The following is a 24639-nucleotide window of genomic DNA, read 5'->3' on the forward strand; positions in this document are numbered from 1 at the left end:
CAATAGCAATTTAGACTTATATACCGCTTCACAGTGCTTTACAGCCCTCTGTAAGCGGTTTACAGAGTCAGCCTTTTGCCCCCCCCCCGATAATCTGGGTCCTCATTTTACAGACCTCGGATGGATGGAAGGCTGAGGCAACCTTGAGCCGGTCAGGATCAAACCACGTAATGTACTTAGCAACTGGAGCGAATCTCTTAACAACCATGGCACAAAAGGTCATAAAATCAGTTGTGACACTGTTTGACAACCACCTTACTGAACAATGGAAATTCTGGTTTAATTATGGTCGTAGGTCAGGGACTACCTGTACTTTTTTTGGGACTAAGAACTGCCTCTGGGCGGTACACAAGGGCTAAATCCCATTTTGATTTTCAGATGTGCACACCTTTTATAGCACCCTTCTGAGCAGCTCACCTCAGTGGCAGGAGGATCTACCATTGTGTCATTGAGGAACCGCACCATCACAAATTTTTTCAGCGTCATCAGGTTTTTCTTGTAAGTCTCGTTGATAACCTGGAAAAACAGGCAGAGAAAGATAAATTTCAGAAAAGTGTTAATGGCAAAAAATCAAACTCTACATCAAAACATGCTACCGTTACCATTTAATCCTGGGCATATGTAAATGGTGAAGGATAGATTAACATATTTTATGTTCCATTCTTCAAAGTTTCCAGCATGACTTACAGTACAAAATGAACACTAGAAAGTTGTTATATTGTCAGAATAATGCAATACAAAAAGGGTGTTTCAAAGGCACTGAACCCACCCAGACCAGCTTAGTTTCTTTGAAGCAGCTGTGTTTTGTGTAGATATAATGAATCAGGATTCAAGTGTAGGGTTAGTTCTGGTTTTGCCAATTGAACTTTCTTTCAAATGCTTCAAACTCACACTTTTTCAGGAAGATGCCCCATAGCAGCAGTCCCCAACCTTTGCGGCTCGGTGGCCCGGTGATGGGGGGGGGGAAGAGGGGAACTGGGCCACATGAGTGGCAGGCTGGCGTGCACGTGTAGGCAGCTCAACTTAAGCTGCGTGGCATGCCCACACATACCGGCACACTGCTTGTGCAAGTTAAGCTGCACGCAGCCCGGTTGCAAATAGATCTCTGGTTTAAAGCTGTATTTCTCAACCTAGGGAATTTTAAGATATGTAGAGATTCTGGGCATTGAAGTCCACATATCTTAAAGTTGATAAAGGTTGAGAAATATTGGTTTAGAGTACCTGAGTCTGCTCCTCTGCTAAGGTACGGTTTGTTGACTCATTCCCAGTCATTCGTTCATTTATTTTCATTATTAAATTTATACGCCACCCATCTCGCCAAAGGTGAGTCGAGGCAGCAAATTACAAATTACAAACCCTGTGGTTGGTTTCCTGGCACACAGGAACCCTGTGGTTGGTTTCCTGGCACACAGAAGCCTTTCAACAGTATGCAAACAGCCTAGCATTTTGCATTGGTTAGAGCAGGGGTCTTCAAACTTGGCAACTTTAAGACTCCTGGACGTCAACTCCCAGAATTCCTCAGCCAGCCCTCAGGGCTGGCTGAGGAATTCTGGGACATGACATCCACAAATCTTAAAGTTGCCAAGTTTGAAGACCCCTGGGTTAGAGAGTCTGGACTGGCTTACCCGCTCCTGATTGATGTCAGCCAAAAAGAGACTGCTTCTGCGGTACTGCTGCTCGTTCACTGGATCGTGCCAGTATTGGGCCTGGACTAGGCTGTAGCAGAGAGAGAACAGGGCAAACCCCAAATCGTAAAAGAGCTGTTGAATTTTTCCCATTCCACCCAGGCATTTTTTCCCCCAATAGATTTTGGGTTACCCCCAATATACCCTACATATATATATTGGAAAAGCCAAACTCACTGCTTCTGAATCTTATCTGTGTAAGCAATATCCAGCACTTTTCTCAACCAGTCACAAAGATGCGAGCTCTCCCCAGGGCAGTGTGGAAAACCAAACACACCTGCAGTAGGAAGAGAATCACTTAGAATTTGCACACTTAGATTTTGCACATTAGCTTGTCAAGCAAGCCCAGAAAAAAGTCTGAGGGGCCGCTCCACTGACACTAATGCAGGGGGTTCCCAACCAGGGGTGTTTGCACCCCCTGGGGTACGAGACGATATTCCAGGAGGTGCAAAAACGTGGGTTTTCAAAAATTATAGTGTATATGCATAACTCATTGCCGTTATTTCGAACTTTTGTTAAGGGGCGTGAGACTATATCAGAAGCGTTCTAGGGGTGTGGGGTATAGAAAAGGTTGGGAGCCGCTGCACTAATGCATATGTCAACACTGCTAACATCCGATGTTTTTCCCCTGACAACAGATGGAAATATAGCCATCTTTTTCCCTTTCGCTTTTAGAGTTAGATGATGCTGGGGGGGGGATGTGAATGAGAGTCCAGCTAGACATGACAACACTAAGACTTAGCGTGAGAATCAAGGTTACTGGACTCAAAGCTGATAAAGAATTGGCGGGCTGGAGAGGAAGCCCGGGCTTCAAGCTAACTGGCGAAAGTGATTTAAGACTGCTAATTGGAGGAGGGAATTGTGCTTTGATACCATGTGCCTTCGATTATGTAAGTGCCAATATTGTGCTACTTGAATAAAAGATCCTTTAAGGTAAACAATGCCTCGAAGTTCTTTTGAAGAGTTTCATCTGTCGGAACCATGACAGCATACAGCTAATCCCTGACTTACCACCATTCGTTTACCCAAAGGGTTCTGAAACCTGAATGCAGAAACTGAAAAAGCTTCTTGGATGATAAGTGAAATGTTTTCAAAGGGGAAAAAAAAAGTCCAGTTGCCTTTTGGAAAAAGTATCTTTGGGGCAACCATGACTTGGACGATTGAAAATCTCCCTAGACAGCCATTTGTTTAGTGATCGTTCAAAGTTACAAGGGCGCTAAAAAAAAAGCAACGTATGACCATTTTTCACATTTACAACTGTTGCAGCATCCCCACGGTCACGTGATCAAAATTTGGAGGCTTGGTTGGCAACTGGCAACTGCTGTGTCCCAAGATCATGTGGTCACCTTTTGCAACCTTCTGGCAAGCAAACTCAATGGGGAAGCCAAATGTATTTAACAACCGTGTTGCTAACTGAACAACTGCAGTGATTCACTTAATAACTGTGGCAAGAAAGGTTGCAAAATGGGGCAAAATTCATTTAACAACTGTCTTGTGCTTAGCAATGGAAATTTTGGGCTCCATTGTGGTCATACTGTACATCAAGGACTATCCATATTTTTTGGCACGTCAATGGCTGAAAAGTTGAATGGTGGAAGTGAGGAAACAGTTACCTACCTAGCAAGATACCCACTTTAAACAGAAATCTTTATTAGTTGTAGGATATCTTCAAACATAGTACAGGTGATTCAATACTATGTGGACCCCTCTCTAGGGTCAGGGAGATATATTTTTTGACATCCCAACCCCGCAGTGGAACGAGGCAAAATTAGCAAGGAATGGATTGATGGAGTCCCCATTTTTCAAGGTACATACAGTCTATCCCAGGGGTAGGCAACCTTGGCTCTTTTATGACTCGTGGACTTCAACTCCCAGAATTCCTGAGCTAGCCATGAGTCATAAAAGAGCCAAGGTTGCTTACCCCTGGTTTATCCAATGCTTTGAGCAACATATTTTTCTATTCTTCCCTATTGAAATTGTGCAGAAAATTGCGCTCTCAGAGTTCAACGACGGTTTGCCACCAAACATCAGCAATATAATTTCAGGGTGGAGGGGGAGGTCAGTAAAAGACTGAATTCGAGAGTCACGTGTTGCCTAATTCTGGTCTGAACACACAAGTGTTTGGGATTTTTCAATGTTTTAGAAAAACATATAGTTAAAATAGGGAAATCCGATTTTGTGTTGGCCAAGAAACTGAAGATAACGTTGAAAAATTAAAACCCCAGCAGATTGAATTTTACATCAGACACAAGTTTAAACAACGACCTCAGGATCCATCCTAGTAAACCTGTACTTCAGGTTTAACAAGACACTGGAGCAGAGTTTCTTCAACTGAGTCCCATGAGAGTTTGATTCATGAGAAACTAAGGCGCCCGGGGGGGGGGGGGGAGGGGAATAACACAAACACAGCCAGTTTTCTATCACCAGAACTTTGCCTCTTGATCACAAATTCTGGATTGGTGTCTTTTTTTAAAAAAACTAACAAGTTCCACAGCCTTCAAAATTTGGGAAAACCTTACAATACGACGGAGATGCTGAGAGTAGATGTTTTCTGGTAGTATATCAGGAGTAGGAACCCTATGAGCAGCACACAAAGACCCTTAGATCACGTGCTGACATTGTTACAAACAGCCCGTTTTCAACGGCACAATTATCAGTAGATTTGGAGGTCTGGGGGGGTTGTATATAAGTAGAGCAAGAATGACAGAACAAGACTGTAAGCTGTACAACTCCCTTTCTCACTCTTAAATCCCCCTCCTCCGCAAACCTCAGCATCAAGCCACAACTGCGTTTAAAAAACATTCAGCTCTTCCCCTTCTTTGATATCGCTGCAGCCCCTGACTCAAAAGAAGTCTCTTCCTTTGTAGCGGACAAAAAATATTTCTGTGCCATTAAAGGAAAAAAAGTCAACCAGACCACTTCCAGAAACAACAAAAGAAAAAAAAGAAAAAAAACAACAACAGGAAGATTGTGTTAAAATCTTTTAACACAATTATGGCTTGATGTTGAGGTTTGGGGAGGATGGGGGTTTAAGAGTGAGAAAGAGTGTTGTGCTGCTTACAGTCTTGTGCTGCCATTCTTGCTCTGCCTATAGACAAACCCCCATAACTCTCAATCTAATGAAAATTGTGCTGTTGAAAATAGGCCATTTGTCACTGAATGGTTCTGTGCTGCTCATAGGTTCCCTGGTCCTGATATACTACCAGAAAACACTTACTTTCAGTGTCCCAGTCTTTTTGCGGTTTTCCCAACTTGGATCTTGAATCCTTCATAATCAGAGGACAAATTTGCTAGACCTTGAAAGGGCCAAATTCTACCTTGTTATGAGGACAAAGAGTCTCTTGGACTGCAAAGCGATCAAACCGGTCAGTCCTAGAGGAGATCAACCCTGACTGCTCTTTAGAAGGCCATATCCTGAAGTTGAAACTCAAATACTTTGCCCACCTAATGAGAAGGAAGGACTCACTGGAGAGGAGCCTCATGCTGGGAAAAGTTGAGGGCAAGAGAAGAAGGGGATGACAGAGAATGAGGTGGCTGGATGGAGTCACTGAAGCAGTAGGCGTGAGCCTAAATGGACTCCAGAAGATGGTAGAGGACAGGAAGGCCTGGAGGAACGTTGTCCATGGGGTCGCAACGGGTCGGACACGACTTCGCAACTAACAACGAGGACAATATTTATGATGTCCTAAAACTATGCTCGCCTTTGAAAAACAGAGTTACCTTGGTGTTGACCTCCTATGGAAATAAGGTTGAACATCGGTGGAGATGGACATCGTTGCACCACTGCTCTCCTAAGGAGGAGAAAAACAGATCACCACCAGAAAGACCTTCCACCACAGAACAGAATCCACCTGATTATAATTTCAAGCTGTCTGGTGCAGCATTAATCATTGGTGTTGCGAGGGTTGGAACAGGGATGGGAAATGAAGTTCCAGAATATCTAGATCGCCCCCAGGTTGGGCGGTACAGACTGTTGCTGAGTTCAGTGAGACCTGTTTGTAAAATAAGGCAGAATTGGCAGCATGAGCAGAAACCTGACAGCTATAAATCATGCTTTAGAAACTACCATGGCTGACAACTACCATAGGACACTAAGCCAAAACAAACAAAAGTTGGCATTATGGTTTTGTTTAATGACTGGACTGGTCAATTTAAAACAGATAGGCATTTTCACTGTATCCCAAACAGATCTACTCTGAGCTGTGATGCTCATCATCTGCTACTCTTTAATGGTAGAAATCAAGGACTGAATCCGAGATTCGCAGGTATGCAACCGAGAGTTTCTGCCAGTAACATGGGGGCTCCATTCACTAACTTCATTCCAGGGTCTTCCATCACCTCCTATTTGAAATACTTACAAGAACTGCCCTCCTTGCGAAAAGCCCATGGCATTGTAGCCACCTTGAAGCTTTGGATCTTTAGAAAGTTGGTCACACACCTTCTTGACTTGTTTATTGACATCCATGAAGAAGCTGTTCTCCATGTCCTAAGGAAAAACGAAAAGTTGATGAGGAGTGGCTAGCCAGCTGTGGGAGCTTCAATGGATTGGCTTCATGGGTAGGGCAGGAAGCCGATTCAGAAAGGCCTGATCGCTCTTCCAACTAGACCAGGGGTAGGCAACCTCGGCTCTTTTATGACTCATGGACTTCAACTCCCAGAATTCCTGAGTCAGCAGAGCTGACTCAGGAATTCTGGGAGTTGAAGTCCATGAGTCATAAAAGAGCCGAGGTTGCCTACCCCTGAACTAGACAAACAGAGAACAGGTCTATCAAGAGCCACCAATCTTGGTAGCAAGGTGTAGTCTCCAAATACAAGATTACTCTGCCTCTGCACACCAGGTGCATGGGAGCAACAATGGGAGAAGAGGGCTGCCTTTTTCTCATAGGTCAGCTTCCTAAATACACTGGTGGGCTACTTTATGTATTGTAGAAGAACAGACAGAGCTGGGGGGAGGAGTTAAACATATGATCAGATTAGAATCCTTGCATGGCCACAAGGGAGCCAAGTTCAACCCCTCCTGAATTCTGTTGACCCTTATCTGGAGCCAATTTAATGTTGAACTTTAGTTGACCCGATTCTTTCATATAGTCTTCAATAAATCTTCTATACCTCAACCCAACCAGTAGTCCTGATTCTTTGTACCTGACACCTAGGAAAGAAGCTAGATGTGTCTTGGTTTGAATCGGCAGGCCTACTCTCAGATTCTCAACACTGAAGCTTCTGTTTCACCCTCTTCGTATGAGGCAGCCAGCTGGTCCGGCCAATTAATTAAGAGATGTACAAATCATTTGAATTCAAAAGACCCCACCTCAAGTACAAAACAGGCTGTTTCAGCACCCTAGAGTCAGTCTACATCCAAGATGTTGACTCTTCCTTTTAGAAAAGAGTCTGAAAATGTCTAATTCACATGTCTGCATGCTGAAAGCATGCACTGTACGAACGAACTCACGTCAATTAAGTTGTTGCCTATCTTCAGAGACAGCACATAAATTCCTGGGATTTTCTCTTCCACGATTTTTTTAATATAACCCATGCTTATGGGGTTGCAACAACTATCTCCTGTAATGTAAAAAAGAAAAGCAAACACAGAAAACCAGAGTAACTGTTTGTCTAGGTTCCTTAACTATTTATAGCAATAAATATATTAACAGCATTTAGTCGAACAGTAAGCAAATGCCCTAGTTTTTTTAAAAAAGCTGTGTTTTAAAATTATGAACACATATAAAAGTGCTAGAATCTTACATAAAATGCTGATCTAATACCACCATATATAGCAAGAAAAAGCTGCTTTAGATGAGCCTTGAAGCCTTGTCATACTCCAGATTCACAGATTCAATATGGTGGTTCAAATGCGAAGCAGAGACTGTCCCCTGGCTAGGTCTGAATAAAATTAGCTGGTTTCATGCTACCTGTGTTTATAAATACATTACAAATATTTATGTGCAATAAAATCCATCTTAAAAACAAGAGGCTATGTGAGGGGTCAGCAGATATTTTCTCAGCCCTCCTTATGACCCGCTCAATATACACATCTTCTACGGAAGATACGTGGGTTACAATTGTTCTTTCTGCAGTTATCCTTTTTGCAACATCCTGCTGACACAAGGCAATTTATGACATGTTTTGCCGGAAACTGCCATGCCAGCAAAAAAAACAAACACCCACCACAAAAAAATGAATTTGCTTAATATTTTAACCTTTAGAGTGCTTCATTTAGCCACAACCACAAAAAAGGTCATAAAATTGAGCGGCATCACCTGGTGACACACTGAACAATCCACATGACTATAATTCCAGGCTCAATTCCAAGTGTAAGTCAAGTCAACTTGTATGCTAAAAGGAAAGGCTAACCTTCCATTTTACAAATCATAAACACTCCTACACGCATATTTACCCACCCCCCCAAAGATAAAGGAATCAAATCTTCTGCTGAGAAAAACAAGGAAGTATTTTAGAAACAGGAACTTGGTTTTAGTCATCATTGCTTTCATTTTTATTATACCAGCTGCACAATTTCTACAGTAACACAAGCTTTCATATTTCAGCCTTCAAATTCCATTGTGAGACTCTTGTAACTAAATTACTTTCATAACAGAACTAGTATTTGACTCCTACCTTGGTGGATTGGAATCTATTTAGGCGCAAACCACTAGTATTATATATTAACATATATTAACATGGAACTTACAATTCATATCAATTCAGAAACTCCACTTAACTCAAAGGAATTTATGTTAATTCCAGATAAATATGTATAGGGTGTCACCATAATTAATTTTCCAACAGCCAGCAACTGATCACAAATAAAAGCTTCCCAGGGGCACCACCATTCTTCCACTGCTAAGCATATGAAACAGACCATGATTAAACTGGTATGTGTGCCCCTAACATGGTATGTGTGCCTCTAACAGAATCACAATATATAAAACAAACACAACAAAAAATGTAATTTTACCAACCGTTGCAAAACTTTTTTTCCTTAAAGGTTAAGAAAGTGTAGGTAAAAGTTACCCCCAATTTTATTCCCCCCAACTTCACAAGGGAAGTTGGGTGAGGGCAGCTGATAGCCTTAAATTATCCCTGAATGCCACTGTCAAGGAAGCACATGATTCCAAAGATGTTACCACACATATCTGGGACTACGTGTAGGGCAAACTTTTCAACTTTAAGACTTTTAAGATTCATGGACTATAACTCCCAGAATTCCCCAATCAGTAATTCTGGGAGTGACTGGCTAGGGAATTCTGGGAGTTGAAGTCCACACCTTAAAGCTTCCAAGGTTGGACATCCCTGGTGTAGGATCTGCCTGCCTCTTACTGTCTAGTGCCCGTAGTAAGAGGATACTCAGCCACCCCTAAAAGAGAACAGCAGGGATGGAAAGCGACCTACTCTGGGGGGGGGGCTCTATTGCAACAGCTCCCCCCCCACCCCGATCAGATGTGACTCCATCCTTGGGAGTGTTTCATCCAGTGGCCAAGGCTGTCCACTTTAGCAAGCCATTCAGATCTGCCTGAATGGCACACCAGACTTCATCAACAGCCCAATTAACAGGTTTTACTGGTTTCTACTGGTTGATTTTCTACTTTAAAGTTGTCTCAACGGAGACCTATTATTAGGTCCATGGATAAAATCAACGGCTAACACAGGGGGTCTTCGAACTTGGCCCTTTTATGACTTGCGGACTTCAACTCCCGTGCCTGGCTGAAGAGTTCTGGGAGTTGTGGACTTCAACTCCCAGAACTCCTCAGCCAGCCACGCTGGGAGTTGAAGTCCACAAGTCATGAAAGGGCCAAGTTCGAAGATGCCTGGGCTAACACAATGAGGCTTCCCCCGAGAAAAAGAAGCCTTCGAGCAACAAGTCCCATCATCCCCAGCCTGACTGGGAAACAGAAGCCAAACTAAGCAGCTCTGCTCCGACTTCCAACCGGCTGCAATTGGAAAGAGGCCCTTTAAATTTTCCCAAAGGGCGAAGCCTGGCTCACCCATGCCGTGCCAGATAACCAGCGGCACTGGAACCGCAGCGCTCCCGGAGCTCGGCCGGCCAAGTCCGCCCAGAAGCAGCAGGAGCCCCGCAAGCAGCATCCATCCGCCCGGCGCCATCCTCCAGGGATCATGTGACTTCCCCCCACCGGCTCGGGCGTCACGTGACAGCACATGGCCTCGCCCTTGAGAGGGGGGGCCGCTCAGAGCCTCGCTTTCCCCCGAGGAACTCTGGGAGTTGTAGTTTTGAGGTCTCGCCTTGGAAAAGTGGCTTTTTTCATCCATTTCAGAATCCGTTGCATCCATTTCATTGATTTATTTATTTTTATTGAAAAGTTTTACAATACATTTTTTTAACAAAGCAAAACCCCTCCCCACCCCCTCCCCTCTCCCCAACCCTCCCCACCACCTCCCTCCCTCCCCCCTCCCCGACTTCCCAGAGTTCAATACAGGGTATAAAAATACAAACAATCATAGTCTACCTTATGCAAACAACAATAAACTATTAAATCTATCGCATTTTAACTCTTATAAACTAGCTACAAGCAATATAAATATCACATCAATACTTATTCAAATGCTAGGTGAAACTTTTTAGTCCCATATTTATTCTGGGTATAATCAATCCATCTTCTCCACTCCACAATATATCTCTGTTTCATTTATATGGAGGGATGCAGTTATTACGGCGGCTCGGCAGTGTCTGCCGATGAGGGCAGCTGCATTCATATATACTAAAACGTTATTTAACAAGGATTAAACAAAGCCAGGATGATCGGTTCCAGAGTGTGCTGTCCCGAAATATATTATGATGTAGCACAGTATATGAGCTCAGGAAATGAGTCGGGTAGAGCAGGGGTCCCCAACCTTGGTAAGTTTTAAGACTTGTGGACTTCAACTCCCCGAATTCCTCAGTTACCAAGGTTGGGGAACTCTGGATTAGAGTTTAAGTTTAAAGGAGCTGCAGAGAGCCCATACAAATTGGATGGATGGTAGATCTCTACTTCTCTATTTTAGTCTAGAAATAAAAGAATCAGAAGTATGAGCCTTGGTGGAGCAGTGGGCTAATGCCTCCTCAAGTAACACCAGCTGCCTGCAATTAGTGCAGGTTCGCGTCCCAGCAGGCTCAAGGTTGACTCAGCCTTCCATCCTTCCGAGGTAGGTAAAATGAGGACCCAGATTGTTGGGTGCAATTAAGCTGACTTTGTAATAATGCCGCTTGGGGTGTGTGTGAAAGCCCTAACAAGCAGGCATATACATAGAATGAAGGCTACTGCTAAGCTTGTAAGCCGCCCTGAGTCTTCGGATAAGGGCGGGATATAAATGGAATTAAAATAAATAAATAAATAAGTATTCTATTCGAATGTTCCAATGGAAGCATTCGAGGAAACCTATTCTCAACCTTGGAAGCACAGAATTGCAGCTCTTTATGTTAATTGTGCTTGCATTTATATAGATGTGCACTTGGATCCCTTCCCTGAATGGAGAGCAGCTTTTTGCACACGTTTCCTACTGAATCGGGCTACCAGATCTCAGCTACAAAAATGTAGACCATGAAATGGCACCCAATATATATTTACAAATATAGCGAATATACAGATTATTGCAATATATATCTATTTTTAAGACAGCTCTTTGCTGCTCTCTAGTGGCCATCTGATCCTGTGTTTCTCGACCTCAGCAGCTTTAATTATGTGGACTTCAACTCCCAGAATTCCCAAGTCAGCATGCCTTGGCTGGGGAATGCTGGGAGTTGAAATCCACATATCTTAAAGTGGCTGAAGTTAGGAAGTGCTGTTAATTTAATCCCTAGTAAACTTTCTTTCCGTTTGTTGATACCGTTTGTTGTGGATTCCAGATTCCTCCAAATTGTTGAGGGCAATGCAATAAACTGGAATCTAGCCTGTGCACCTCTTTTCAAGGACATAATCCCTCCACTAAAGCAGCATAATTCTTGTCCTTCCTGTCCCAACATGTTATTAGTACAGTCATCGGCTTACGACCATTCGTTGAGCAACCATTCAAACTTACTGAAATTAGTGAATTATGACCAGTCTTTTTATTCACAACTGTCACGGTGTCCCCCACGGTCACGTGATCGCAATATGGGCACTTGGCAACCAGCATGTATTTAGGATGACTGTAGTATCGACAGGGTCACGTGATCTCCATTTGTGACCTTCCCGGCTGGCCTCCGACAAGCAAACTCAATATGCAAAGCTGGATTTGCTTAACAACTGCAGCAAAAACAGGGCTGTAAAACCAGACATGGTCATGTGTTGACTCATTTAGCGATGGAAGTTCTGGTCCCAGTCGTTGCCATAAGTCAGGGACTACTTGCATGCATTGAATAACAGCATTGGGCAAATAAAACCATGTAGAAACCTCTTTTGTTTTCCATTTTCCATTCTTGCTTAGCCTAAGAGACAACACTCTTTCCTTCTTCCTAGCTGCGTACAGCCCCCCAATCTTATAAACATCCTGCAAGGGGCTTGCTAACAGGGTGGGAAGGAGGGATGACAGAATCCAGAGCTTCCAACAAGGTGGTCCCAGAAGGAGTGCCCTCTTTCCTAGTGATGCTCCAGTCCTTGGTCCAAGGCATCTTGAAAAGAAACAGGAAACTGGCTGCAGAGATGTGAATACCCACACTGACACCACGGTGTTACGCAATTTTGCTGCCAAATGTAAGCCAGACGCTTCCAAGATTTCAGAGGGTGAGCTAAGTACAGTACCTAGCTTGCTCTTACAATACATTAGTTAACAGCTGATTTGGTTATAGATGTTACTAGAACATACTTTTTTTCAAACTTGTCAACTTTGAGATGGGTGGACTTCAACTCCTAGAATTCCCCAGGCCAGCCACGCTGGGTAGGGAATTCTGGGAGTTGAAGTCCACCCATCTTAAAATTGACAAGTTTGAAAAACACTGCTTTAAACACAGGAAACTCACATCTTAAAGCTGACACAGGTGTGTGTGCAAAGTCCAGGCATCTTAAAAGATTACAAGTTTGAAAAACACTCCTTTAACACAAGAAAACAATATTTTAAACACAAGAAACACTACTTAAAGCCAGGGAGTGAGAGGAACAAGGAGTCCATAAACTACTTACATTGCTGTTGGGCTCCAACAGGTTGTCCCCATGCCTGCCAGAGATGGGCACCAAGGCAACAGTAGCCAGATTGTAGCCAATCTTCTTAATGTTGGTGCTCACTTCCTTCATGATTTCCTGATAGCAGGCATTGCTGTAAAGAGGCTTTGTGGAATCCGTCTTGTTTACTCCAATGGTTAATTGCTTCACCCCTATAGAGTAGGCTAAGAGGGCATGTTCTCACGTTTGCCCATTCTTGCAGATGCCCTGCTTCAGATTCACCCACACCTGCAGCCACAATCAGAACAGCACAGTCAGCCTAGACAGAAATTCCCAAATCAGATGATTTGCATTGACCACCAGGGTCCAATTTTTCTTGGCAAAAGGAAAGAAACGGTTTACATTGTCTTTTTTATGTTCTTGGCTGACACTTCTGCTGTTGCCTGTGGTCTCATATCCAAATATTACCCAGATTCAATCTTGTTTAGTTTCCAACACCAGCTAAAGTCTGCTACCTCCTCAGGCAATGTAAACTTAATTACGTTTATTTCATTTCCATGTATGCAATTCAGTTTTCCTTCCAGTCCATTTAGGTGGTCCTAACCACCTTTTCTGAGTTTGATTTTAATCCTTATATTTTCTCCTGGCTTCTCACCAAAGTTCAGGCTCTGGATCAGCCCTTCAATACAGACCAGACAAGAGGGAGAATCTTCTATGCACAAAGGTGGAGAGACACACTAATTCTTGGATGATAAATGTGATGGAGTTGGTGGAGATGACGAAACTGACTGTTTTAATTAAAGAAAAGAGTTTTTGTGTCTACTTACAAGGCCCTTCTGGATTTGTTTACTCAAAATTGAAAAAAAAATCCTGAAACTTTAGAATGATTTTGTAATTTTAGAAATGGCTCGAAATGTTGTAAAATATAAAGCAAAAGATTGATGTTGTGTTCATTTTGTAATTTAGTGCACCAAAGAAAGTCAGAAGTCATTACTTTTTCCTCTCTTTGCATTTTTTTCTTCTTTCTCCTTTATTTCTTCTATATTGTATCATATAATGAAAGTTAATTAAAAAATGCAAGCAGTCCTTGACTTACAACCATTCATTTAGTGACTGTTCAAAGTTACAATGGCAACTGAAAAAGTGGCTTTTGACCATTTTTAACATGACCGTTGCAGCATCCCCATGGTCACATGATCAAAAATTCAGATCCATGGTAACTGGCATGTATTTATGACGACTGCAGTGTCCCATGGTCATGCAGTCATCTTGTCATGGTTCCGACAGATGAAACTCTTCAAAAGAATTTTGAGGCATTGTTTACTTTAAAGGATCTTTTATTCGAGTAGCATAACATTGGCACTACATAATCGAAGCCAAAAACTGAATTCCCCTCCCCTGGGCACATAGTATCAAAGCACAATTCCCTCCTCCAATTAACAGTCATAAATCACATTCCCCAATTAGCTTGAAGCATGAGCTTCCTCTCCAACTCTCCAGCCTGCCAATTCTTTATCAACTCTGGGCTCAGTAACCTTGATTCTCATGCTACGTTTAGTGTTGTTATGTCTAGCTGGACTCTCATTCACATTCCCCCCCCCCCCAGCATCATCTAACTCTAAAAGCAAATGGGAAAAAGATGGCTACATTTCCATCTGTTGTCAATGCAAAAACATCCAAATTTATCAGCATTGACACACCTTTTGCAACCTTCTGATAAACAAAGTCAATGGGGAGGCTAGATTCACTTAACAACCAGGTTCTTAGTGTCTGACTTAACTGTGGCAAGAAAGGTTGTAAAATGGGGCAAAACATATTTAAAAACTGTCTTGCTTAGCAATGGAAATTTTGAGTTCAATTGTGAATGATTGTAAATCAAGGATTACCTGTAGAGAGAAAGAAAACTAATTGGAGAGACTTCAGATTATAAATGGAATATGATTACAATCCAGATGATAAATGCTTCCATTTCTGCTGAATGATGGCATGCAATATGTTGATCTACTCAGAAAGAAATATTTTTAGTTGCATATGTACCAAAATCTAATCCATAACTTATAAACCACAGTATCTATCCTACAGCAGGCTAAAGCAAAACAAATACTGAACACTAATTCATACCGGTATATCCAAGACAAAATATGGTTTTCAGCTTTTGGCTTAGCCACTGTATTTTGTGGTCCTCTGTTTGTAGCTTAGCATGCTGAGTTAATAACAGCCAGAGAGAATATGAATGACGTATGAATCCATCCATGCACCTAATCTCAGTTCTGGGAGACTTTATAGCATCCTGAAATAAAGAAGCTTTTGGATGCAAAGATGGAGAACATCCTCCAAATTGGTACTGGTGTAAAGTAAAAAGCCAATTTTGCTCCTTTTTTACATATATAAAGAAGTCTAGATCAGAAAAAAAAATCTTAGACTGTTGAATGGGGAATGAAACCAGACTGTGTCTGGGCTGCAGAATCCAGATCATCATTAGGTGACAGCAAAGGCTTCAGAGGTTTTTAGCATTTCCTTGCACTATTTACACAGGTATATCAGATATCCTGAATCTGTAACACATGTGTCAAAAATGCCAACATTCACCAACACCCAACACCTATTCTCTAAAAGAATGCCCCATTCTTGCATGATTTTTGGAGGCTGCAGAGGCCACCTGAGAATGGCATGTGATCTTGCGCAGCCTCTGGGCCCTCAAAAAATAAAAGTTTACTTGTATTTCCTAGCGGTCTCTCAAGTACTAATCAGGTCTAACCTGGCTTTTTCTTGAGATCAGGCAATATTGCTAGCTGCAGCTAAGCTAAGCCATAAAACAACTTTGGAAGACCGCTGTATCATGTGTCATACATCATGAATAGACCAAAACAAAATTGTTAGCCTAATAAAAGTCAATGCAACACTTTTTAATAAGGATTATATTCCAACCCAGCCTCACACAAAGATAGCCTGCTCTCCTCCTTACCTTTCTCCATACACCGCTCTTGGTGATCCAATATTCAAGCCTACCTTCACACTGTGGTTTTTAAGGGTGAGGCGGAACCCAAAACTTTTCAGATCATCTAAATATCCTTGTAGCTGCCCAGGGTAAGAATGAGATTCTAGAGAAGGAATTGAGAGAAGAATGTTAATAAAGTAGAAGCCCAGAAAATTCTGGATTCCTCTGGGATATTCTGTCCCCTGAAACCATAAAAACTAAAACCATCAATATCTGGGTTCCCCTGTCACACAGAGTTGAAATGGACTTGTAAACCATGGTTTATAGTCTTAGGGGGGCAGAATTAATTAACTGCTTCATTCAGGAAAGGCTGGTTGGTCCCAGAACAGCACAATGTAATGTATGGGTCTCATGAAAGACACAATTTACTCCACATGCTAAAGTGCAATACGTGAAGTCAGTCCCTTAGTCAAAATGGAGGCAACCTATTTCCTGATGGTTGAAGTGGAATGTTTACTCCGTAAAATTCTCAGGGGTTGGAGCGTGTCTGTTGAAAATAGGCAGTTGGTGAGGCAGTTGGTGTAGGAGTGGTCCTGTGCCTTAAACACATTGGATTTTGGAAAGACAAATCACCTGTCCAAGAGGATCTAGTCTGATCCACAGTGTTAAAGAATCCAAGATCTGGAGCAACCTCCCTCTCTAGGAATAAGTACATTAATGGGTGTTAATAGCATCTCATTCTTTTATTATTGTCTTACAAGATAACATCCTTATCTTGCTTCAGGATGGGAACTAAAACATAGATTAAAGAACCGGACTGATTTAGTATTTTAAGCCCTGAAACTTGTAAGCACTTAATATAATTAGACTTAGCAAAGCTCCTGGCTATATGGCAAATTGTCATTATTATCATTATCATCCTAATTTATCTTGTAGCTGCTTTTTTCCCTAAGAGAAGCTGAAAGTACAGTATGTGCAAAGTCCAATAGGATAGTCTCCGATAGAAACAATATTTATAAAAAGAATATTAAGACCATGAAAACAATTAAAATTCAACTTGTATAGAGTTGGTTCTAGAGTAGAGAATCATTTAAAATGATTCTGAATTGCAAAGAAGGACAAACGTGAAGACATTTGTGGATCTTATAGTAGGCACCTATGGTTTTGTTTACCCCAGATGCAGACAGGAGCCCCACAGGGTGTCAAAATAGTCAAGAAAGTGGCTGTTTGTATTCTCAAACTACAACACACACACCCCATTTTTAATGTACATCACAACAATGTAAAGTTGACACATCAATTAATAATAATAACAACAATAACAACAATAATAAAGTTGGAAGGGACCTTGTAGGTCATCTAGTCCAACCCCCTGCTCAGGCAGGAAACCCTATATCATTTCATACAAATGGCTATCCACTCTCTTCTTTAAAACTTCCAGTGTCGGACTTTATGAGCTTTTTTGTCGTAAAGCAACCCCATTGTTTGCAGTGGGCCATTTTTGCCAAAAACCAGGTTTTACTTTGGGTTTTCAGCAAAAATGTCGTAAATCATGGTCACGTGACTATGGGTGTGGCAACCAGCTGTAAATGTGGGCTGGTTGCCGAGCACCCAAAATGATGGGCATGGGGGGGGGGACTAGCTGCTGGAACTTTGGAAATGGGTTTTAAGTACCTTTTGTGTGGGTCATTGGAACTTTGAACTGTCACTAAGTGATCAGTTGTGAGACAAGGAGTAATTTATCTCCAGGTATCCCAGCATACTTATTGAGCTAAGTAGGTATTTGAGCGTATGTTTTCTGGGAGTTGAAGTCCACAAGTCTTAAAAGTTGCCAAGTTAGAAGACCCCTGTACTAAACCATTTTGGATCTTGGGCTGAGGGAGGGGCAGCTTCCCCAGAAACCCCAGAGGAGCTTCTGTGGCTCAAGAAGAGCTAGAATCTTGATTTCCGTTCTCCAAGTCTAACTCCTTCAGCCCCACATCATGCTGGCTCTCTTCTCACACTGGCTTTGTAATTGGCAATTGTGTTCCTCCCAAACTATACAGGTTCTGGTCTCATTTTCCTCCCTTTGTCCTCCTCCCTACCCTACCCTGATCAGGAAGGATCAGAAGATGGAGAAGATGCTTCAGAATGAGAACCAAGGGAGAATCTGCAGCAAGGACCAAGAGATGGAAGGATATGACTGCTGTGCTCCATTGCTTCCAGCTCAAATGCCTAATGATGGGAATTGGCATAGTCCTAAGATGCCTACAACCTCAAAGCCAGACCATTTAGAGCATCCTCGCACACCAGTTCCTTGGTGCAAACAAAGACCAAGCAGGTTCAGTCACAAGCCTGTAGGTGTGTATCTCCTGCTTTGGTTTCTTCATTCCTCCCACCCTCCCACTCTCCCACCATGATAAACACCGATGAGATTTAAGCTTTTTCTGGAGCTTGATGTTTCTGGGTTTTTTCTTCTTGTTGTGCGTGTTCATTTCTTGTCCATCTTAATGAGTTCAATCAATGTCAGACCCAAAGAACCAAGAAAGACACCTGGTGATTCTTCCAAGCTGAGTTCTTTATTGTTTCCACACCTATAGACAGAATCTTGCCAAACCGAAACAAGCTATCTGCATCTACAACATTCTCTGGGAACGATTAGGGAAGGGCTGTCTTCATCCTCTTTCTCTCACACAAAACATGCAGACTGACTTCTCTCTTATTCTACTGGAATGCACCTCCTTTCTTGGCAATCCATTTGACTACATTCCATCACAGTCAACCCTTAATGGTCCATGGCTACATCCCTCCTCATTCCACAAATGTAGTGTGGAAAATGCACAAAAGTGAGGCAGTACACTGAGTGGCATGCCTCTCCAGAAGCGAGACTCTCAGACTTCGGTGAATTTTACCTCCTGATGAACAATGGATTGTAGCAGGCTCATGAAAAGAGATGTCAAAGGCTGGGTTAATTCTATTTGGGAAGCTAGCTGGGTCTGTCTGCATACTCTCTCCATCACCCAAATAGGTACATCCAAACCTAAAATGCACTACTTGTCCCCAAGGATGCTCTCTTTGCAAGGACTCTAATTCAGTGGCAGCTGCTCTCGGATCTCTCCGTCATCGTGGGAAGTGTGGGATGGGAAACCTGTCTGTGCTATCATTCTCACCACTTTTATTCCAGCAGGTGAAGGAAAGAAGCTTTCTCTCACCACCTCCACAAAACGATCAGAAAGACTAGCAGCCTTGGCAGCTGCGGCTGTGGGAAGCGGAGGCCACCAAGTGCAACAGGCTGAAGACATTGTGAAGGAAAAGGAGGCCAAGACTTTGCACCCAGGGCATTCAGATAAAGTCAAGGCACTGGGTGTTGTTGAGCACTTCATAGCCCACTTCCTCATTCACCTGCATGAATGTCCAGACAGACCTGAGTTCAGGGATACCAGAGAACTGATCCCAGGAGATAATTATGCATACGAACAGGTACGGACAGCAACTATCTATAAACTCTTGTAAAAACTCCTGCTAATTTACCGCAGTGTTTCCCATTTTCCAGATGTGTGAGCTTCTATTCCCAGAATCCTTCACAAGGGCCATTCTGGCTGGAGAACCCTGGAAGTTGAAATCCACCAATCGGGAAGTTACTCGTGTTGGGAAACGCTGGAATAGAGCAAGGGCCATCCACACAGGAGATGGAAAAAGCAAGATGGTGGCCATTCCTAGGGGACCAAAGCCCTACCTCTGTTTAGATGCATGGACACATGTAAAAAAGAGGTAGTGCTTCAATTGCTCAAGCATGGTAGCCAACTTGACGTTTTGATAAAAAATGATTAAATGCCCAAGAAGGAATCATGTTAATTCTATCTAGTCTAATTGTTGTTTTGCCTTTAGTTCTTACGTCCAGGTGAGTTTGAGGTCCTCCTGACCATCCCCCTTCCAGATTGCACCCAATACATGGAAGTAGAAGGCTACAGAGGCCTCTTCTACACCCTGTCCCTCTTGAAGAAGTCCCATGGCTTCCCAGCAGCTTTTCTCCTGGAAGATGGAAAAACCATATCCCCAAGGAACATGACGGAGGAATTCTGGAAGCAGGTCAACGCGTTCATTAACACTGCTTATTCAGGTGGGATTTCCAGGTGGGACAGCAAGGGGAATACAGGTAGACCTTGAGTTACGACCACAATTGAGCCCCAATTTTCCATTGCTAAGGTCATAAGTACCCCCTTGGAGGTCTATTGTAACTTCAAACAGTCGTTAAGTGACTGGTCATAAATTGAGGACTACCTGTATTGGGGGAGGTACCTAGAAGGAGAAGAGAAGGAAGATGCATCAATACCTTTCCTTCCATATTCCATCTTACATTGCATGCACACACTTTACTTGGGGTGCAGACTCCTCTATTTTGCTCCGCTTGCCATCTCTTGGGGGACGCTGTCATGTTCGCCTGATGAACTATCCGCCTGCTGTCTCAGTGCCTTTCACAGGTTGGCAGGTAAGGCTGGAGAAGAAGAAAGCCAACAGTCCCATGGTTAGCCTGGTCGTGCTGGATGACTGTTGTGCCATGTTCATGACCATGAACCTCGTCCCTCTTCTGGAGCTCACTGGCCAGGGGCCACTTGCAAAACAGGCCAGAGAACTGACGGAGGAGAACTTTGTGGCATCTCTGATGAAGAGGTTTTATTTTGCTGCCGAACAGTGTCCGGGGAGACATAATAAAGGTAACAAATCCCTGGGACCTCAGCAAAGGTGTTTTTTTTCATCCAACAAAATACCGTAGTTTTGTAAAAATGCTAGACAAATTTTGCTAGCTTGCCAAAAAGAAAAAGAAAAAAAGAAAAAAATAGAATGAGAGAATTGAAAGAGAAGCGGAGGTAGTCCTCGACATACAATCACAATTGAGCCCAAAATTTCTGCTGTTAAGCAAGGCAGTGAGTTTTGCCCCATTCTATGACCTTTCTTGCCACAGTTGTTAAGTGAATCACCGCAGTTGTTAGTAAGACAGTTGTTAAGAAAATCTGGCTTCCCCGCTGACTTTGCTCATCAGGAGATCGCAAAAGACCTTAGGATAGGGGTGTCAAACCTCTGGCCTGAGTGCCAGATGCGTCATGCCGAAACCACACCCACCCCATTGCCAGCAATGGGAAAAAAAGTAGCGATATGTCGCGACACGTCACATGACGTTGCGAGTTTGACACCCCTGCTTTAGGATATTGCATGTTTTATCCCAAATCTGGGATATCAATCTCATTCTTATATATACAAGTAGTCCTTCACTTTTGTTGCTTAGCAACCTTTCAAAGTTACGATGGACCCTTGAAAAGCTACTTATGACCCAGTTTTTAAGTTCCAAATTTTGTCCCTCGTTTGATCACATGAGTGCTTTTCAGGCACTTGGCAACTGACCTGCATTTTGGCTGTTTGCCAAACCACAATTTATGACAAGTTTTGCTGGACACTAGCTTCTACTTCTGACAAAACCTGCCCCGTAGCAAACAATGGCTTTGCTTAATAGCAGATTGTATAGATTTCAGCATCTGTCTGTCTCTGACCTGTTGTATTCAATATATGTATATACTTTAGAAACATGGAAAATTTCCTTCTCTCATGTGGAAAAAGAGATTCTGTACCACCACAGCACTCCTCCAGCATGCTACAGACACCATGGGTCAAAATGCTGCAGGTATGTGTGTCTAGATTACCTTACATCAAGGATCTTCAAACTTGGCCCTTTTATGACTTGTGGACTTCAACTCCCAGAATTCCTCAGCGAGGCACGTGTATTTTATTTTATGGCAAGTCATAGAAGGGCCAAGTTTGAAGATCCCTGCCTTACATGGTCTAAGTTGGACTGAATTTGCTGAAGATACCTTTGACTCAGACCAAAAAATATTTTGATTGCAACACCCTGATGGGATGATGATCAAGTTCACTCTTTCCCAAACTGGCATCTTTCAGGGGTGTCATGTCATTTCTCAGAATCTCTAGTGTTATAGTCACCACAATATGAAAAAAGAGGTTGAGACTCTAGATTCTAGAAAGAGTACAGAGAAGAGCAACAAAGATGATTAGCGGACTGTAGGATAAATCATAGGAAGAACGGTTGCGGGAATTGGGTAGGTCTAGTTTAATGAAAAGAAGGACTAGGGGTGACATGATAGCAGTGTTCCAATATCTGAGGGGTTGCTACAAAGAAGAGGGGGGTCAAATTATTTTCCAAAGCACCAGAAGGCAGGATAAGAAGCAATGGATGGAAACTAATCAAGGAGAGAAGCAACCTAGAACTAAGGAGAAACTTCTTAACAGTGAGAACAATTAACCAGTAGAACAGCTTATCTTCAGAAATTGTGGGTGCTTCATCACTGGACGTTTTTAAGAGATTGGACAGCCATTTGTCTGAAATGGTGTAGGGTTTCCTGCTTGAGCAGGAGTTTGGACTAGATAGAAGACCTCCAAGGTCCCTTCCAACTCTGTTGCTCTATTATTCTAGAGGAGCATTAGCTTATAAGAAGCTAAAAGACCACGTTGCAGCCCTTCTAACAATGAATCCATGACATCCCCACTCCCAAATCACCATGATAGTTTAGGAAAACCTGGAATAGAATTAGAATTGAATTGTGATGTTTTCTTTTTTTTTTGTTAACGTTCCAGGAATGATTGCCTGAAGATGCTACAAGATCTGGTGGATTCTCTTAAGATGGAACACCCGCTGATGTTGGCTCCGCTGAGTTCTTATCACCTTCAGATGTCTTTTCTGCACACTCTCTGGACGTGGAAGGCTGACACGGATTGGAAACCCTCTGAGGTCGCTTACTGCTTCCAGAGAGTCCTGGGCAATTTCATTCAGGAGGTGGCCTCTGCTCACCTGAGCCATTTCTTTCTCCCTACATGCAATCTGTTTGCAGCAAAGCTCTATCCGCCCACTAAACTGAAGTTCTTGTACTGTCATCTGAAAGAGAAAGAAGCCATTGCCAAGACTTCCCGTCAGAAAAGTTATCCTGCTCTGGCTGTGCGTTCTGACATGACACGGCCACACTGGGCTGCTCTCAGTTGTTCTCCTTGATGTGGCCGTTTAACCCACATTTCTTTTGCTCCACTGGGCAAAAGAAAAGCTGGGCGCCTTCTTTGTTAGCGACCAAGTCATTTAAGCCAATCCAGGTGATTCACAGGTTTTGCAATTGCAGCAGGTCCAAAGAGGGATTCTTTATGGACTTCTAGAGGGCAAGTCTGAGCATTCTTGTAAAATCCATAAATCTTTTCCCATTCATTTCCAGTCACATTGCCTGTGAGAATACTAACACTCGTCCCACAAAAGGCCAAATATTACCTCTCAAGCGACGATGGCAGGCAACCTCTTTGGGTATTTTGCATTGCAGTTCCTAGCATTCATGATGGCTGCTCATTTTGCAAGTGGCTGATGAGAGCGGCTATCCTAAAACTCAAAGGTGGGAAGAGCTGTAGCACATCTTCCCATTACAATTTGATTTATAAAAGTAGGCGGTGACAAAGCATACTTTGTGCTTCAGGGGAAAACCTATTCTAAAATAATGCACCAATTCATGATTCTTAGCCAACTGGGAACTAATTTTGTTCTCCCTTGAACTAGAAGTTGCTGCCAAGGAATGTTGATCGATGCTTCAATATCTTTTTGATGTACGTTTCATTATGTACCAATCTTGTTCCCTCTGGTGCCCTCTTGATGTTCCAGGACTACCACTCCCAGAAGTCTCTGCCGGCTTATCAGGGAATGCCAGTCTGGACTTTGCATTTCTTTTGAATCTTGAATTTTAAGCTGAGCTACTTTTTACAAGGGCAGGAGCACAATAAATTCAAGGGGCTTTACCCCACCACCCCCTCTGCCAATACCAACAGCAAGATTGCAAATGTGTGAATGGCTGGCTGGGGAAATTCTGAAGTTGAAGTTACCAAGTTTGGGGACCCCTGGCTTAGATCATTGCTTCTTTTGTTCGTTTGTTTTCCTCGTTTGGTGGAATAGCCAAGTTAACGAGGGGCACACAGTTTGTTTTCCATGTTCTTGTTGTTGTGGTTTTCGATATGAATTGCTACAATAATTTTTGTGTTCTGAAGCAATCTGTTCCATTCTTTCTTTCCATCTGAAAATACACTTTTTTCTCCCCAAAACCTGAACTGGCAGTTGCATTTTTGTCTATTGCAATCTTTCTACCAAAATGTTCAAACAGATGTAAATTGCTCATCATTTTCTTTTTCTTCTTTTCTCCTCCTATCAAATGGGTCTTCCAGGCTTCTGGGGGATTGAGAAGCACCATCTGAGGTTGTGTAAAAATGTGCAGGTGGATTTTTTTTTCCTACCCAATTTGACGGAAGTTGAGAAAACCATACATTCTCACTTTCAAAAAATGCCCAAATACACTGCTGAAATGATGGCCATCTCTGGAAAGCAAGAGATGGTTTAGACTGGAAGATGATGACCGGCTCAAGATCACCCAGTGAATTTCATGGCAGCTCCAGTCACAAAGAGGCAACAGCAAAGATACTTAGCGTTGAAATTGTGGGTGCTCCATCACTGGAAGTTTTTAAAAAGAGACTGGACAATCACCTGTCTGAGACGGTATAGGTCCTCCTGCTTGAGCAGGGGGCTGGACTAGAAGACCTCCAAGATTCTATTCTATTCTATTCTATTCTATTCTATTCTATTCTATTCTATTCTATTCTACTCTACTCTCTGGAGCAATGTTTCTCAATCGTGGCAACTTTAAGCTGGGCAGAATTCAACTCCCAGACTTCCCCAGCTAATAATGCCCCACTGTAGTGCCCCATGTTGGTTGGGGGAATTCTGGGAGCTGAACTCCACACAGTTTAAATTCGCCAAGGTTGAGCTTCTTGGTAAAAGGTAAAGGTTCCCCCACACATGCGTGCTAGTTGTTTACAACTCTAGGGGCCGGTGCTCATCTCATCTCCGTTTCAAAGCCGAAGAGCCAGCGCTTGTCCGAGG

General features: G+C 42.8%; 2 protein-coding genes across 5 annotated transcripts in view; one reads left to right on the top strand and one right to left on the bottom strand.

The window, feature by feature from the left end:
- Positions 1-9805, bottom strand: part of PPT1 (palmitoyl-protein thioesterase 1) — a 25153-nt gene extending 15348 nt beyond the window's left edge. For all 4 annotated transcript variants that reach the window (XR_014493321.1, XM_083369806.1, XM_083369807.1 and 1 more), the window contains exons 1-7: positions 9668-9805; positions 7135-7244; positions 6044-6171; positions 5406-5476; positions 1863-1962; positions 1626-1716; positions 418-516 (exon numbers count right to left, since the gene is read on the bottom strand). Coding sequence is in view for 3 of the 4 variants with exons in the window: in XM_083369806.1 (XP_083225932.1) it covers positions 418-516; positions 1626-1716; positions 1863-1962; positions 5406-5476; positions 6044-6171; positions 7135-7244; positions 9668-9785 (717 nt within the window). In the remaining variant the exon portion in view is untranslated. The remainder of the gene's footprint in view (positions 1-417; positions 517-1625; positions 1717-1862; positions 1963-5405; positions 5477-6043; positions 6172-7134; positions 7245-9667) is intronic.
- Positions 9806-18459: 8654 nt separating this feature from the next.
- CGAS (cyclic GMP-AMP synthase) lies at positions 18460-22728 on the top strand (the record flags this gene model as incomplete). Its single annotated transcript, XM_083370105.1, has 7 exons — positions 18460-18517; positions 18859-19180; positions 19225-19228; positions 19560-19791; positions 20141-20386; positions 21249-21348; positions 22317-22728. The coding sequence occupies 7 exons, from the start codon at positions 18460-18462 to the stop codon at positions 22726-22728; spliced, it is 1374 nt and encodes a 457-aa protein (XP_083226231.1).
- Positions 22729-24639: the final 1911 nt, after the last annotated feature.

The sequence above is a fragment of the Vipera ursinii genome (assembly GCF_947247035.1).
Source record: "Vipera ursinii genome assembly, chromosome: 9".
Lineage (NCBI taxonomy): Eukaryota > Metazoa > Chordata > Lepidosauria > Squamata > Viperidae > Vipera > Vipera ursinii.